This window comes from Suncus etruscus, chromosome 16, assembly GCF_024139225.1.
Source record: "Suncus etruscus isolate mSunEtr1 chromosome 16, mSunEtr1.pri.cur, whole genome shotgun sequence".
NCBI classification, from domain to species: domain Eukaryota; kingdom Metazoa; phylum Chordata; class Mammalia; order Eulipotyphla; family Soricidae; genus Suncus; species Suncus etruscus.
The window spans coordinates 35332629-35350215 of NC_064863.1; the positions used below are offsets into that span (position 1 = coordinate 35332629).

The following is a 17587-nucleotide window of genomic DNA, read 5'->3' on the forward strand; positions in this document are numbered from 1 at the left end:
GGTTTGGGATCAGCCTTGAAAATGTTAGCAGATGTTTCCAATAGGTTTTTTTCATTCTTCCTTTACCTACCTTCCTTGAATTATTTTAACCTTTTTTTGTTTGTTTGTTTTTTTGGGCCACACCCAATGACACTCAGGGGTTACTTCTGGCTATGTGCTCAGAAGAAGAAGCTCCCGGCCCGCCCGGCCACCGGAAGCACGCGCCATGTCAAAGAAAAAAGGACTGAGTGTGGAGGAGAAGAGAACTCGCATGATGGAAATTTTTTTTGAGACGAAAGATGTATTTCAATTAAAAGACATGGAGAAGATTGCTCCCAAAGAAAAAGGCATTACTGCTATGTCAGTCAAAGAAGTCCTTCAGAGCTTGGTTGATGATGGTATGGTTGACTGTGAGCGGATTGGAACATCCAATTATTACTGGGCTTTCCCAAGTAAAGCTCTTCATGCAAGGAAACGGAAGTTGGAAGTCCTGGAATCTCAGTTATCTGAGGGAAACCAAAAGCATGCAAATCTACAAAAAAGCATCGAGAAGGCTAAAATTGGTCGACATGATACGGAAGAAAGAGCAGTTCTGGCAGAAGAACTTTCTTCACTTCGCAACCAAAAGGAACAGCTAAAGGCCGAAGTAGAGAAATACAGAGAATGTGACCCACAAGTTGTGGAAGAAATACGTCAAGCAAATGAAGTAGCAAAAGATGCTGCCAACAGATGGACTGATAATATATTTGCAATAAAATCTTGGGCTAAAAGAAAATTTGGACTCGAAGAGAATAAAATCGATAAGAATTTTGGAATTCCAGAAGACTTTGATTATGTAGACTAAATGTCCCATGTTGGTAAAGCCTGTATTTGCTTGTGAATTTTCCCTTCTCCAGTGAGATGTACTGGTTACCATTTACCTCTGTCTGTGCTGATCATTTTACAAATTGTAAATAAAGTTCTGTGTGCTTCCCAGTTTGAAAAAAAAATAAAAATAAAATAAAAGAAGAAGAAATCACTCCTGGCTTAGGAGATCATATGGGATGCCAGAGGATCAAACTGAGGTCCGTCCTAAGCTAGTGTGTGCAAGGCAGATGCCTTATCACTTGTGCCACCACTCCAGTCCCTAACTTAATTTATTTTAATTAATTTTTTGTTTTTGTTTTATTTTGGGTCATACCCAGTGACGCTCAGGAGTAGCTCCTGGCAATGCACTCAGAAATCATTCCTGGCAGGTTCGGGGAACCATGTGGGATGCTGGGGATAGAATCCAGTTCAGTCTAGAGTCGGCCACGTCAGCCATGAGCAAGGCAAATACTCTACCTCTGTACTATTGCTCCAGCCCCAGGGGCTATTTCTGGCTTTGTGCTCAGGAATCACCCCTAATAATTCTTGGGGGAACAATATGCAGTGCTAAGGATCAAACAGGCCTGTCTGCCTTATCTCCTGGATATGTCTCTGGCCCCTTCCCTGAATTTTAATTTGTCAGGACTCTACCACCCACCACTCAGAAATGGTGATAGGGCAAGATACATTTTCCTGACCTTGAATCCATCTCAAGTGTCCACCACAGATCCAGAGAGATAGTACAAAGGGTAGCATGCTTGCCTTGCATGCAATTGACCTGAGTTTGATCCTCAGCATCCCATATGATTTACTGAGCTCATCAGGAATAATATCTGAGTGCAGAGCAAGGAGTAAGCCCTGAGTATTGCCAGGTGTGGGCCAAAACTCAACCAAACAACTAAACAAATAAACTCAAGTGCTCACGCCTGTGCTTCTAGGTTATAAGAAATGGCCTAGCAAACTATTGGATTGGGGAGAGGAGCTATCTTTTGGCCCATCTCCTGTTAAGTCTGACAAAGTATGAGCAAATGGAGAGAGAGCCATCTCATTTCAGCCAGTACAAATAGAGAAAAAGTGACTTCATCTGTCATTGGGATCCCCCCAAACATACACTGATACTCAGACCTACTACCTTCACACTTAATCTCCTGGAATTTGGCTGTGCTCCCGGAGATGTGTGTGGGACTGAGATTTAGTTTTCATCTCCCCAGTGGAATAAGGACTCAAATGATGAGAAAATAGGTTGGCCACAGAGAAGTAAATTAATTATGCTATTTACCTTCTAGGTTAGAGAGTAGGCACTGGGATAGAACATGGTCTACCCGTATGGTAGACTATATGAGCACTACCAAGTGTGCGTACTCCCATATGAACACTATCAGGAGTGATTCCTGAGTGCAAAGTCAGGAATTACCTCTGAGCACTGCTGCATGTGACCCCCCCCAAATAAAAAAAACAATCAATAAAATTTTGGTCTTGGGGCCAGAGAGATAGCACAGCGGTAGGATGTTTGCCTTAGATGCAGAAGGATGGTGGTTCAAATCCCAGCATCCCATATGACACCCCCAAGCCTGCCAGGAGAAATTTCTGAGCATAGAGCCAGAAGTAACCCCTGAGTGTTGCCAGGTGTGACCCAAAAATCAAAAAAAATTTTTTGATCTTATTCAAAACAGGTTTAGAAACACAAAAAGGGCAGTTTAAAAGTGATGAATACTTTCAATGAACATGATAAATGAGGAGTAGTTGATGAATGGGCAGGTACTAGAATGAAAGAAGAATGGATGGAAACTGAGTGCTTAACAGCTATATAAAACTGGGGCAAGTTACAAGTTTTATGCATAGATGCATAGTTTTATGCATAGATACAATGTTTAGATGAGAAAACTTCCAAACCTCAGTTTTCTTATCTATGCATTGGGGATAATATTAGTGACTTGATACAGAATTGCTATTATCATGATATCTGCACCTTAGTAAACAAATAACAAATAAGTAATTCTGCTAAAATAAATTCTGGGCCCAAAGGTTAGCTCAATGGATTGGTACAGATTTTGAATGCAGGGGATCCAATTTTTACCCTCTATTCCACACGGTCACTAGAACATCTCCAAAATTGACCCTCAGACACTGAGCAGGTGTAGTCCCAAAGTCCTGTCAGATGTGATACTCACCCAGAAAACCTTTTTGGGAGTAACATTTTTGAAGTATAGGATACAATTTTAGGGGAGAGATTCTCTCATCAGTTCTTGCGAATGCAGGGCCCAATCTCACAGGTACAAAGGCTGGTTGTTTAAGCCAGATGGTTCAGTACTTGGGTCAGTGATTATAACACACATTTAAAAAATTACTTTTGTTTCTTGTATCTTACTTCTTTTTGTGTCTGTTATTGTGAGGACCAGATTTCATACATACCAATGGTTGTACTCACCAGAGGCTGTCCTCCTGCATGCAGTGTGCAAACATTTGTAGGTGTGGTGTTTGCTAGCAGTCCCCACTTTGAGATCCTCAGACACACCTGACTTTGCTCTGAAGACTTAAAGCTTTTTTTGCAATTAGGGGTAACACGCTGTAGAATTGCAGGGATGGTGATTCTAAGAAGTGTTACTGTTTTTCAAAACTGAGAATCAGATCATCAGACATTCCCAAATCACACTGATTTTTAATAGATCAAAGTGAAAAGAAAGCAAGTCCTTCATGAAGTTTGGCTAGCATGAAAACTTGATGTACAAAAATATATAAGATAAAATAACAACATTAAACTGAATATGTAAAATAATTCAAGTAATCAGAAAACTTTCAGACAAAATATTTTGTTGATATATACTTTAATTTATAGATGCTAGTAGTACATTGCAATAAGAAATGAACTTGGGAGGCTGGAAAGATAGCATGGAGGTAGTGCGTTTGCCTTGCATGCAGAAGGACGGTGGTTCGAATCCCAGCATCCCATACGGTCCCCTGAGCCTGCCAGGAGCGATTTCTGAGTGTAGAGCCAGGAGTAACCCCTGAGCGCTGTCGGGTGTGACCCCCCCAAACAAAACAAAACAAAACAAAATAAATAAATGAACTTGGGGCCAGAGAGATAGGAAAGCTAGTAAGGAAGGCACTTGCCTTGCTCCTAGCCAAGCCCAATTTAAGACCCAACATCCTATAATGGTCCCCAAAGCACCATCAGGAATGATCCTTGAGCCTGTACAGAGCCAGGAGTAAGCACTGGTTGTATGATCCTCTTCTTTCTTTCTTTCTTTCTTTCTTTCTTTCTTCTTTCTTCTTTCTTTCTTTCTTTCTTTCTTTCTTTCTTTCTTTCTTTCTTTCTTTCTTTCTTTCTTTCTTTCTTTCTTTCTTTCTTTCTTTCTTTCTTTCTTTCTTCTTCTTTCTTTCTTTCTTTTCTTCTTTCTTTCTTTCTTTCTTCTTTCTTTCTTTCTCTTTCTTTCTTTCTTTCTTTCTTTCTTTCTTTTCTTTCTTTCTTTCTTTCTTTCTTTCTTTCTTTCTTTCTTCTTTTCTTTCTTTCTTTCTTCTTTCTTTCTTTCTTTCTTTCTTTCTTTCTTTCTTTCTTTCCTTTCTTTCTTTCTTTCTTTTCTCTTTCCTTTCCTTTACCTTTCCTTTCATTTCCTTTCCTTTCCTTTCCTTTCCTTTCCTTCTCTTCTTTCTTTCCTTCCTTCTTTCTTTCTTTCTTTCTTTCTTTCTTTCTTTCTTTCTTTCTTTCTTTCTTTCTTTCTTCTTTCTTTCTTTCTTTCTTTCTTCTTTCTTTCTTTCTTTCTTTCTTTTCTTTCTTTCTTCTTTCTCTTTCTTTCTTTCTTTCTTTCTTTCTTTCTTTCTTTCTTTCTTTCTTTCTTTCTTTCTTTCTTTCTTTCTTTCTTTCTTTCTTTCTTTCTTTCTTTCTTTCTTTCTTTCTTTCTTTCTTCCTTCCCTTCCTTCCTTCCTTCCTTCCTTCCTTCCTTCCTTCCTTCCTTCCTTCCCTTCTTCCTCCTTCCTTCCTTCCTTCCTTCCTTCCTTCCTTCCTTCCTCTTCCTTCCTTCCTTCCTTCCTTCCTTCCTTCCTTCCTTCCTTCCTTCCTTCCTTCCTTCCTTCCTTCCTTTCTTTCTTTCTTTCTTTCTTTCGTCACCCCCCAGTGGTGGTGCTCAGGGGTTACTTCTGGCTCTGTGCTCAGAAATCACTCTGGCAGGCATGGGGGACCTTATGGGATGCTGAGATTCGAACAACTGTCTTCCTGGGTCGGCTGGTGCAAGGCAAATACCCTACCGCTGTGTAATTTCTCTGCCCCCCCCACCAATGAGCATCTTAAACAAAAAAGGTGTGGTTTGGATGAGACAGGAGCAAAAGATGTTGGCACTGCCTGCCCCTGATCACAACAAAACATGTGTGCAGTCTCTGGCAATTGCAACACATTTTTTTCTTTAAAAAATGATCTTGAGGGTCCGGAGAAATAGCACAGCGGTAGGATATTTTTGCCTTGCACACGGCCGATCCTGGTGGGATGGTGGTTCGAATCCCAGCATTCCATATAGTCCCCCAAGTCAGCAAGGAATGATTTCTGAGCCCAGAATCAGGAGTAACCCCTGAGTGCCATCGAGTGTGAGCCAAAAACAAAGAAACAAAAAATTATCTTGAAGGGTTGGAGATATAATACAGAAGATAGGGTGCTTGCCTTTCCCACAATGAACCTGGGCTTGAGCCCTGGAAGCCCCCCAGTCTGCCAGAGTGATCCCTGAGTGTAAAGCCAGGAGCAAACCCTGTGTACAGACAGGTATGCGCCCCACCCCCAAGAAAATGATCTTTAAACATATATTTACAGAGTTTTATAATATAGACGCAGAACGTACGTAAAGTAGAAAAAGTTTGAAGTAGGAAGATGATTAAAGGTTTATAATGATTTTCGTTACCTGGGGGATATAATTGTTGGTGTTGAGGGGCTACTCCTAGTTGGTAGTCACTCGTGGTGGTGCTCAGGGGACTACAGACTGCCAAAAATTAAATCTAGTTGTCCAGCCTGTAAAGTATGCACTCTAACCATTGAGCTCTCTTTGAACCTGATAAGTACTTTAAATAATTAATTTCTGCTCCTCAGAAATAATGTGCATTATTAGCTTTAATTTAGAAATATATACATCTATATGAAGATTGAGCTGTTATTTCCTCACTTTCCCTCTTCAATGTCTTCATCTTTCTATTGTAGCAATACATGAAATTGTTTCAAAAAATTCACTCCACCAAGGAAAGGGGAAAACGAAGTTTTCAACGAGGTTCATGGGGTAGAAATTATGATCTGGAGAACCAGCATAGAAAATGATTAAATATAAATGGTTGAGAGGAATATAATAACTGATGTATATAATATTTGTTTCAATGAATTATCACCCATGTTCAAAAAGAATTACATAGTCGCATAAAAACAGAGCTCCATTGGAAAATCCAGGAAGAATGAGCATCTCCAGGTTATTTGCATGGCTAGTTTCCATTCCAGAGGAAGTCTGCAACTCATGATGAATTTAATAGATGTATTTATGGTATGAGTCTACTCATGCAGTTGTGCCAGATATATTACTGCACCATGTACACTATCTTGGCATTTCTTTCCAATCATGAGGCCCACCCAAGTTTTTTAAGAAATGGTAAGTTCCACAAATATAAGGAAGCTAGAAGCAAAAGTGTTGAAAGAGCAGTCCACTACAACATTTCCAATGGGTTTTCCATGTTTATCTATTTAAAATTTGCAAGGCATAGAAGAAACAAAAGTTCATACAAACAGAACAAGAACTAAAGGGTCCTATGAACCATCAGAGACTTTTGTGTTGCAATTGAGAACTCTGCATAGTGATTCAACATATAATTCTAATCATTCTATAGGTGGTACTTGCAGAGGCCCTTAGGTCATTTTGAATCATATTCCATAGACAGGAATGCTCAACTACAGATGCTGACAGTTGTTTCCATTTTTTTTTCAGATCTCTACAGACAGCCTCAGAATTCTAAAGGATAATGTCAAGTGTGCCTTAGGAAACATTCTTAGGTGGGGAACAGAAGGTCCAACCCACTTCCAATCTCTCTTACTTTGCCAATCCTTGATGGGCAGTATTGTAAATTCTTTAAAGCAAGTCATCTATGCCAGGGAAGCCAACAAAAGTGATTGATATTTATTTTACTACTTCATATATCAGGCTTGTAAAAAATACTGTAGTTTCAGAGCTAGAATGTGAATGAGTTTTCTAGCTCGTAAACTGCTCCTTTGGAAGCGTCACATGAATTAAAAGCAGGAACTGAGAATGCAAATATCTTAAAGGCCAAGCAGCTACTGCCTATGAATGCAGTGGGCAAATGTGAAAGTGTTAAGAAGTGAAAGGAATTGTGGCAAAAGGGAGTGCCCACCCATCCCAGGATCAGCTGCTGTGGGACTCTGGCCTTGCCAATGTGGGAATGCAGACCCAGCCACATTGAAGTTTTCGAGAGATTGGACATCTAAAGGCTTCCTTTTCTTTTCCATGAGGCTTCCTAATTTCTAGAAGTTGGCAACTAATTCAAGCATTGTTTCAAAACATTATGCAGGCTGAAACACCACCTCTGAAGGCCAACGCTGATTCATGGGTTACCCTCTTTTGACCTTGGACTCATTGGATCATGAATATGTTCAAGAAGCCCAAGGAAATTGGTTTTAATTCCTTTCAACTTGAAAAGCTTGTCCAATGTAAGGTCAACTCTATGTTTAATATCTCATCGGATTCATTTGCATTAAATACATGCTGCATTAAAAAAAGTCAGACAGTATATTTTTAACTCCTCTCATTCCTTAGCTAATTCTGCCTTGATGTGTATAGTAAGTCTGTTTTCAATCCTACCCACCTGAGGAGAGTCAGGGAGTTCCCAAGTCAACTTCATTCTCCTCTGGGGTCTCTGCATGACATTAGTTGGGACAAGTCTTAACTCCATAAACAGATGGCAGTAAGAAATTCACTTGAACTTCAGCAAGGCTGAGGTTTCTATGGAAACTGAGGAAGCAGCCATACTGCCTGGGATTTGAACTGAATAAGAAACAGGCTTCCCAGGAACATAGCTTTAGAAAGGGACGACACTGATCTACCACTTTTTCTCTTCATATCAGGAGTCTCAAACTCAATTTACCTGCGGGCCGCAGGAGGCAAAGTCGGGGTGATCCTTGAGTGCAAAGTCAGTAGTAAGCCTTGAACATTGAGTGGTGTGACCCAAACAACTAAAACAAAGCAAAACAAAAAAGATTCCTCTAGGGCAGGGCCACAAAATGTACGGAGAGCTGTTTGCGGCCCGCAGGCCACAAGTTTCAGACCCCACTCAATTCTTCTTATGAAATAGCTTTAACTTTAGTTAATCATAGGATAAGAGAATGACAACATGCTTTTTATTCTCTTTTAAAAAAATTGTCAGGAATCGAACACAAGACCTTGCTCATAGGCAAGGCCTGTGAGTGACTGCTGTAGCTCTATCCCCTATCTTAGTACATACTTAAGTAAGTAAATGCTTCTGTGAGTAACAGAGAAGCTGTAGCCTAATTGCTAAGATATAGAAAAACTTCAATAAGTTTTCATCATAAAATCCTCATTTGAAAAGCAAACAGAAATCATTGTTTTAATCCTTGAGTCCAAGTCATGCAGAAATTATTGTTTTTCATTTTCAGATGTGATCAACAATGGGAATTCAAATAACTGATGTCATTGTGGTTTCCTTTTAGTAATGAAAGTTATCATTAATATATATTGTGGGGGCCAGAGCAGTGGCGCAAGAGATAAAGTGTCTGCCTTGCCCTGGCTAGCTTAGGATGGACTGCAGTTCGGTCCCCCGGCATCCCATATGGTCCCCCAAGCCAGGAGCTATTTCTGAATGCATAGCCAGGAGTAATGCCTGAGGGTCATTGGGTGTGCCCCAAAAACATTATATATATATATATATATATTTATATAGTGTCTGAATTTCCTGCCTCTCTATTACCCTTGAATGACTAGTGATATTGCTTCTGAATTAATGACTGAAGAATCTACTCATTCACATTTGTCTCATCCACAGGTGGGTTAGCCAGGAAGTTAAGGAAGTTTAGCCTTATGCCCTCTCACTGGATTTTTTTCACATCTTGGGGAGAACCTCCAGGATGTAATAGAGCTACATACTTTTTTTGGGGGGGTCACACCCGGTGACATTCAGGGTTTACTCCTGGCTATGCGCTCAGAAGTCACTCCTGGCTTGGGGGACCATATGGGATGCCAGGGGATCGATGCCTTAGGGCTTGTGCTACTGTTCTGACTCATGTATTTTTATATTACTTCTGTGTGGCCAAAGGGATAATTTAAAGGTTAAGGCACTTACCTTACACATGCTTGCAAGCAATAGTTTGAATCCTGGCACTGCCTATGATCCCAGAGCACAGAACCAGATGTGGCCCCTGAGTACAGCAATGTGCGGATTCCTCAAATTTTGTAAAAGGTATTTTAGCAGGAAAGGTTAAGGTGGCTGCTTCTAGTTTTGCAGAGATAGTGCATTGGATAAGAAACTTGCCTTTTACATTGTTGACACATGTTTGGTATAAAATATATCATATGGCTCTGAGCAATAGCAGGCGTAACTCGAGTATGGCCTAAAATCAGAAGAACAACAAAAAAGACAGGAGACCCTGAGACAAATCTATTTAGGCCCCTTAGCTGATGGAGAGAGGCTGGAGTCCTGTGGTTCTTCCCCAAAAGATTGTTGCTTCTTTTCTACTCAGCTTCCCCTCTATTGTAGTGTCCTCATGGTGAATGGGGGAGTTAAGTGAAAGAATGTATTAAATATGAATTTAATAGAACTGACTTTGTGGGTCACAATTTTGTATCTCCTATATTCTTGGTAGGTGTTCTTGTTGTAATGTTACTAAAAACATGACTCTAGAGGCTGGGGAGATAGTACTTCAAGGGCACCTGCCTTGCATGTGCCTGGTCAAGTTTCAATTTCTGGCAGCCCTTAGGGTTCCCTGAGTTCTATAAAGTGATCCCTTATTGCAATGCCAGGAGTAATTCATGAGCACTACCACTTGTGGCCCCCAAACCCAAACCAAAAAAGAATATATATACATATACAACATAAATATTCACATATATATGACTCCATTATTTCTGCACTTCTAGTATCACAAAATGTTGTGATTTATATTATTTTTTCCTGTCATAGCAGATAGTTTAGTGAAAATTCAATTAAAGTATAATTTGTTATGATAGAGATACTATATAAAAATCTCTTTTTTTGTTTTTGTTTTTGGGTCACACCCAACAGTGCTCAGGGTTTACTTCTGGCTCTATGCTCAGTAATCTCTCCTTGTAAGCTCTGAAGACTAGGACCAAACCTGGGTTGGCTGCATGCAAGGCAAGTGTCCACCTGCTGTACTATCACTTTGATCCCAAATCATATCCTTCTTTCTTTTCTCTATATAAGTGATTATTCACAATATTATCATACAAGGAGCTAAATAAAAGTACATTAGCCCCCAATAGGAAAAAAAGTATATTAGAGCTATGTCAAATAGTTAATTAACAAAAACCAAATAAACATTTTATTTATTATTTTTGGGTCACACCTGGCTGTGATTAGGACTTATTACTGGCTCTGAGCTCAGGGACCACTTCTGGTGAGACAAAGGGACCCTATGAAATGCTAGGGATTGAACCCAGGTCTATCACATGCAAGGCAAGTTCCCTACCTGCTGTACTATCTCTCTGGTCACATATCCTTCAGAGACCCTCACCAGGGCTCTAGTTCTTGCGTTCAAAAATCACTGTCATGTTTGCACAGAATGTTGCTTCCTGTAGGCTGCTCCCAGCAAGGATTCTAGGGAAGCAGAGGCAGGAAGCCAGGATCCATCTGAAGGGAAACCGGCTCCCAAGCCTCCCTTGGATTAGAAATCTATGATCCTGCCCATGCTTCCTTCCCCCTCTCCAGTCTAGGACAAACTTGCAATGGGCTCTGATTCCTTCTCCTGCTTCCCCCCCCCCCCACAGCTGTTTCCATAATATCCTTGCAGGTTTAAGTTCACTTTGGTGTCTGCCTCTCAAAAGACATAAGCTGTCTTACAAAATTTGTACAACCTCAAAACCCCATTCATTTACAGAGGGGAACTGAGAATGAATCAGATATTTCCAACTGGTAGAAGAAAACACAGCAAAATCCTTAGATTTTAAATTAAGTAGTGCTTATTTTTTAGGGCACCAAAAGCACAAGCACTAAGAAAATAATAAATATAATGACCTTATCAAAGTTAAAAACCTTTGTGCTTCAAAAGCAGCATCAAGAAAGTAAAAAATTCAACACGAAGAAAATTCTTGAAAAATCATTTATCTGCTAAGAGATATGATATATAGCTAGTATATATAAAGAATTTATAATCCAGAGAAATAAAGAGAAATAATCATTTAAAAATGAACAAAGAGACTGAGGATATGGCTCAGGGCCAGAATATCTTCGTTGTAGGTATGAGACCTTGAATTTGACTCCAAATACTGGCCAGCATTGCCAAAGGTGATCCAGAAGATCACCCTCCAGAAATAAAGAGAAGATCCCCTCCAGAAATAAAGAGAAATAATCATTTAAAAATGAACAAAGAGACTGAGGATATGGCTCAGGGCCAGAATATCTTCGTTGTAGGTATGAGACCTTGAATTTGACTCCAAATACTGGCCAGCATTGCCAAAGGTGATCCAGAAGATCACCTTTCTTGTGACCCTTGTTGCAAGTCAGCCCCTGAAGAGGATGAGGTCTTTCCCCTCCAGCTCGGAGCATGCGCCTGCCACCCTGTTCAGCTGCCGGTTCTGAGGTGAAGCGGTGGGTAAACAGCTCGCAGACAGTCAGGCTTGTGGAAATATTAGCTTTATTCGGTGGACAAGACTGAAGTTCAAAGCCTCAGCATCAGTTCCAGCCAAAAGCCCCTCGCCTTCCACAGACCCTTGTTTTTATCCCCCAGAATCAGGCACCACCCAATGGTGGGATCAGACACCACCCAATGGTGGAAGCAGAATCAGGTACTACCCTAGGGTGGGGGCAGAATGCCAGGTCACACCCTAGGGTAGGGCACAATCACCGATCAGGGTAGGGTCAGTAACATAATAATCCCATAAAATGTTTACATACACAACAACCCTCGCTGTGTGATCTGGGGAATCACAGCTAAATGCACAAGTACTGCAACCATGTATGCAATCCCAGAATGTTACAAAGCAACAGGAATGAGAATGGGGAAGACAAGAATAAAAGATGAGCAATGTTTCTTCTACCAAGAATTAACATTTCTATCAAGAAGAAGTACAACTAGCCAATAGGTATGTAAAAAAGATACTCAGCACCATTTGCAGTTAGGAAAGTACAACTTAAAACTACAATGTACCAGGCTGGAGTGATAGTACATTGAGCAGTGTGCTTGCTTTGCATGCAGTCAATCAGGGTTTGACCCTCAGTACCCATATGGTCCCCTGAACACCACCAGGAGTGATCCCTGAGCTCAGAGCCAGAATAAACCCTGAGAACTTCTGATTTTGGCCCTCTGAAATCCCAAAACACGAGCAAATAAAACACCCACAAGATATCATTCTACATCTACTAGGATAGCTATAATAAGAACACTGGGCAATAATAAGAGTTATAAAGAACATGGAGAAATTGGAGCCCTGTGCACTGTTAAAATGAAATGGAGTTCAGTCATTTTAGTTAATCAAAAGGTTAAACATAGATCTGTTAAATGATCCAGCAATTTTACTTTTGGCTTTACACAATAGAAATGAAAGCAGATGTCTAGCCCATGACATTAACTTGTACATAAATGTATATGGCAGAATTACTCATAAAAATAAAAAATGGGAACAACCCAAGTATCTATCAACTCATAGACTTTTAATGGTTATATGAAATGTGGTATGGCCAAACAAAGACATGTCCTTTAGACCACACACACACACACACAAAATAACTAAGTACTAATGCATGCAACATGGATGAATCTTGAAAGCATTATGCTAAGTAAAGAAGTCACATAAGAAGTATCACATTTTGCATGATTCTACCTATATATGAAATCCCAGGATAAGCTATTTTATGGATCTGGAAAGTATATTAGGAGTTGGCAGGGCAAGAAGGAATGGGAGGTTTAGGGATAAATCTTTTTGGAGATATGAAAATCTTTTAAATGAAGTTTGACAATTGTTGCATATACTTTGTGAACATAGAAAAGCACAGTGCACTTAAAAAGGGTGGGTGTTATGACATGTCTGGAGCCTGTAGTTGGTCTCATGACAGTATGTTTCAAGGGTAGAAGCACCCTGTATCTCTGAGGCCAAGGGAATGTCCTTTTTAATTTCTTCAATATTTACTGCAAAAACAATAAAACAAAATTGCCACAAATGCCCATTTATTTATTATTTAATTTATTTTTCTATTTTCTTCTTTATTTTTCTTTCTTTTTTTAAATTTTATATATATTTATAGCTTCTAGACAGGGGTTCCTGCCCACTTATTTTTTTTATAGAACCATAGAACATGAATCATCTTGTTTTGCCTCATATTTCTGTCTTCCTACAAACTGAGCAAAAAAAGTAGATGGAACCCAGGAGTCAAGCGGTCTCAGAAGCATTGAGTGGAAATAAAAAATGGTCAAACCTAAATACCAAACCAAAGTCAATTACAATAGAATTAAGAGACCCCAACTACAACAAGCTATGCATAAAAGGGACCTGTTACACTAGCAGTCTAGAGGGCTAAGCGTGGATGGGATGCATACTAGGAAATATGGCAGGGGAGATCAATACTGGTGATAGGAGGCGCTAATTCACTGTCACTACGTACTTTACAACTGTGAAAGACTTTTTTTTTTTTTTTTTTGGTTTTTGGGCCACACCCGGCAGTGCTCAGGGGTTACTCCTGGCTGTCTGCTCAGAAATAGCTCCTGGCAGGCACGGGGGACCATATGGGACACCGGGATTTGAACCAACCACCTTTGGTCCTGGATCGGCTGTTTGCAAGGCAAATGCCGCTGTGCTATCTCTCCGGGCCCACAACTGTGAAAGACTTATAATTTACATTGGTCTCAATAAAGATCATAAAAAAGGTGGATTTATAAATAGAGCATGTATGATAATTCAACAAATAAGACATAAGAAGGGCCTGAGAGACAGTACAGCAGGTAGGGCACTTATCATATACATGGGCAACCTGTGCTGATCCCTGACACCACATATAGTCCCTTGATCCCTGTGAGGAGTGATTCCCTGAGCACAGAGCCAGGAGCAAGCCTGAGCACCTCCAGATGTGGTCCTTCAAATCTCCAAAATAAATAAATAAATAAATAAATAAATAAATAGGAATCAATGGCTTCTGCATGTACTGCATACAATTTGTCATAAAATTTTTTTTCCAATTACAACTCTACCAGATTTGTTTTCTTTACTATGTATTTTAATTTTTTACCAATGGACATGATACAGCTTTTATGTTTTTCAAAGATAAGAGCTACACTGTACAAAATTGAAACATCCTTTCGCCAATAAAATAGGCAAACCCTATCTTTTCTTGTGGGTTATTTTGATACTGGCAGCATATTTTACATAAGTAGATGATTCCCAAAGATTTATAGATTCTCATGGCACTAGGTTTGCGCTCTCAATTATACATCTGGGTTGTACATGATGGGTAGTAGAATTCAGAAGAAACAGGTATTACTTGGGAATTATGAACCCTAAGAGACATAAAAAAAACATTTTCATGGAAAAAATAAAAGAATTTTCACTTCAATGCCAATTTCAACAGTGAATATTTGAGAGACAGGGCAGCTTGATTCACTTCAGAAGGGTTCAGAGATGTCATTTAGGTTACTGACCCCCCCTGCTCCTAGTCACTCTGTGCAGTAGAATGACCCAGTATGGCATCTGGTGTTAGCGTGCCTGAGTAGCTCTGTGAATTATTTACTTTGCCAGGTTTCCTCCTGGAGACAGGGTCATTTGCTGACTGGGCTTTATTAGCCTCGTCCCTCTGCTTGCCTTATTTCCTGCCGGCCCCTTTCGAGAAGGGATGGAAGGCACCACACACTCCTGGCAGGCACAACGTGGGTCCCCTCCCACTCAGAAGTCCCTTCTGCTCCTCACAATGAGTGTGCCAGGTGTGGCCACTTCTGTCTCACTGGAGCTGAGGAAATTGAGGCACAAGTTGTAAGTCACATAGTAGGAACCCGGGTGGGCCAGGAGTGTGATGTGCAACTGAAAGTGGGTCTGGAGCCAGGCTGTCTGTTCCCTTGTGTCTAGCTTTTTAACACCTTTCTTTGCCTCCTAGTTTCTTTCTTTCTCCCAAGGATGGAAATAGACTATCTCAGAGTTGGATGAGATGTGAACTAGTCAACTGTTTGTAATGCACTTAGAACTTACATAAGTAGGTGATTGTACCTGGCACAATGGAAGTTTCCTGCCAGTGTTTTTAAAAGTAAGCAAATGAAAGACTGTCTGACTCCAAAGCTGGAGACGGGGACACTTCAAGCCTGCCCTCAAATCACCCTCCCCCCCTTAAAGAAGGACAAAGGATAAGCCTGGCTTTATTTTTTGTTGTTGTTGCTTTTGAGGCCACACCTGGTCAAGCTCAGGGGTTACGCCTGGCTATGCACTCAGAAATCACTCCTGGCTTGGGGGACCATATGGGACGCTGGGAGAATCAAACCACAGTCCGTCCTAGGCTAGTGTGGGCAAGGCAGACCTTTACCTCTAGCATCACCGCTCTGGCCCTAAGCCTGGCCTTTGTTCAGGTACCCATAAACTCTGGGTCCTGTTGCACCCTCTGGTTGGCAGCCCTTCTAAAAGGTGCATGCATTTGCTTTAAGTGGTCTGAAATACTGCAAGCACATTGAGTTATAATGATCCCACATTGGGGTTACTCATGGAGCAAATTCCTTCCACAGTCATTATACCCTGAATGCCCACGATCTCAGATCTGTCCTATCACTCTTAAGTCCACCTGGTTTTTCCCTCTCCAGGGCCTTGTGTGGATTTTAATATTGCACATACTTTACATGCGTAACTTGTATGACTGCTCTATAGTTCTACTGCTAAGATATTTGGTGGGGTTATCAGCATTCTAGCTAAAACATTCTTTACACTTACCTCCTAGTTCAAGGCCTTTGCACCCATCAGAAATGATCCCCCAGACTATTTCATGACTAGCATCTCACAGCAATATGCTTCCATGCCAGAGACCTTCCTGACAGCCCACTGGAGTTTTTGGTTGTGGGGAGGAGGGACTGAGGAAGAAGTGAGCAGTATTGGGCGGGGGTGGGGTGGGGTGGGGTGGGGCTCAGACCTGAGTGAGGAAGCACAGACCAACTTCAGGCCTGGGGAAGTGGTGCAGGTGTAAAGGACAGAGAAACTTTTCCAAAAACCAGAGATCCCAGAAAGCAGCCAGCCAGCTTTGCAGTTCTATAGCATAAGCACTCCAGCCAGTCACTCTCTAGTTCTTTCAATCACCAGGCACTGCATGGCCCCCAGTGGCAGGTGAAGGGGAAGTAGTGCTGAGAGGAAATGGGGGACTTGTGACAATAAGCATGTTTGGTGATGTTTTTGTTTATTGCAAGGCAACCCGCTGTACTTTATCTCTGGCCCTCTCTTTTTTTTCTTTTTAATACTAGGACTGTGCCAGAGTGCCAGAGCACTTGCCTGGTCTACAGTATTGCATATGTTTGTTTGTTTTTTTAAATTTTTTTATTTTTTTAATTAAAACTTTTTATTTTTATTTATTTATTTATTTTTTTTGTTTGTTTTTTGGGTCACACCCGGCAGCGACTCCTGGCTCTACGCTCAGAAATCGCTCCTGGCAGGCTCGGGGGACCATATGGGATGCCGGGATTAGAACCACCGTCCTTCTGCATGCAAGGCAAATGCTCTACCTCCATGCTATCTTTCAGCCCCAAATTAAAACTTTTATTTATTTATATTGATCGATTGGTTTTTGGGCTACACCAGGGGTGCTCAGGGGTTACTCCCGGCTCTGCACTCAGAACTCACCCCTGACAGGCTGGGAGACCATCTGGGGTGCAGGTAATTGAACCGGGTCCCTCCTGGGGTGGCCCACATGCAAGTCACATACCCTACCGCTGTGCTATCTCTCCGGGGGGGGCACATGTGATCCCTTGAGCACAGAAACAAGAGTCACAACACTGGATGTACCCCCTCAATAAACAAAAACATCACCAAACATGCTTATTGTCACAACCCCCCATTTCCTCCAGAAATGTAATAACCTTGATAGCTAGGGCTTAGAGCGTTCTTTAATTATTTTTAAATATCTCCAGCACCCCAGGAAATGCAAAGACAAATATGTCATTGAACAATAAACAAACAAATAAACAAACAAAATCCAATCAATCAGGGGCAGAATGGAGCAACTCGGGAGACGCAGGTAGCACGGTAGTGGCATTAAAGGACACATTCAAGGTCTTAAATTTCTTCCTTTCTTATACTTGACTGGGGTGATTGGATCTCAGGTGGACTCCCGGGCAGGAGCTGGCCCTGAGGCCCGAGACAGGCACTCTCGGGAGGCCGGAGCCGCCTGGCCTGACGCGGGAACATGCGGGATGGCCGCCAGGTCCCTCCCCGGGCTGCTGGCCAGGGCGGGAGCCACCGAAGCGCACTGCGGGGCTATCGGTAACTCCGGGTCCCCGGTGGGTGGAGCGACCCGGGAAGGTGGGGAGCTGGTGCGCTCCCGCGGGGACTCTTGGAGCTCCTGGCCACTCCCGGGGGAGACCCGCGGGGAC

The 17587-nt window shown here is 41.5% G+C and overlaps 1 protein-coding gene across 1 annotated transcript; it reads left to right on the plus strand.

Annotated features, from left to right (window-relative positions):
* The first annotated feature begins 205 nt into the window (after positions 1–205).
* Positions 206–823, plus strand: LOC126032488 (meiotic nuclear division protein 1 homolog). Its single transcript, XM_049790180.1, has one exon. The coding sequence runs from the start codon at positions 206–208 to the stop codon at positions 821–823; it is 618 nt and encodes a 205-aa protein (XP_049646137.1).
* The last annotated feature ends 16764 nt before the right edge of the window (positions 824–17587 follow it).

Coding starts and splice junctions, on each gene's coding strand:
- LOC126032488 (XM_049790180.1), top strand. CDS start 206: ATGTCAAAGAAAAAAGGACTGAGTGTGGAGGAGAAGAGAACTCGCATG.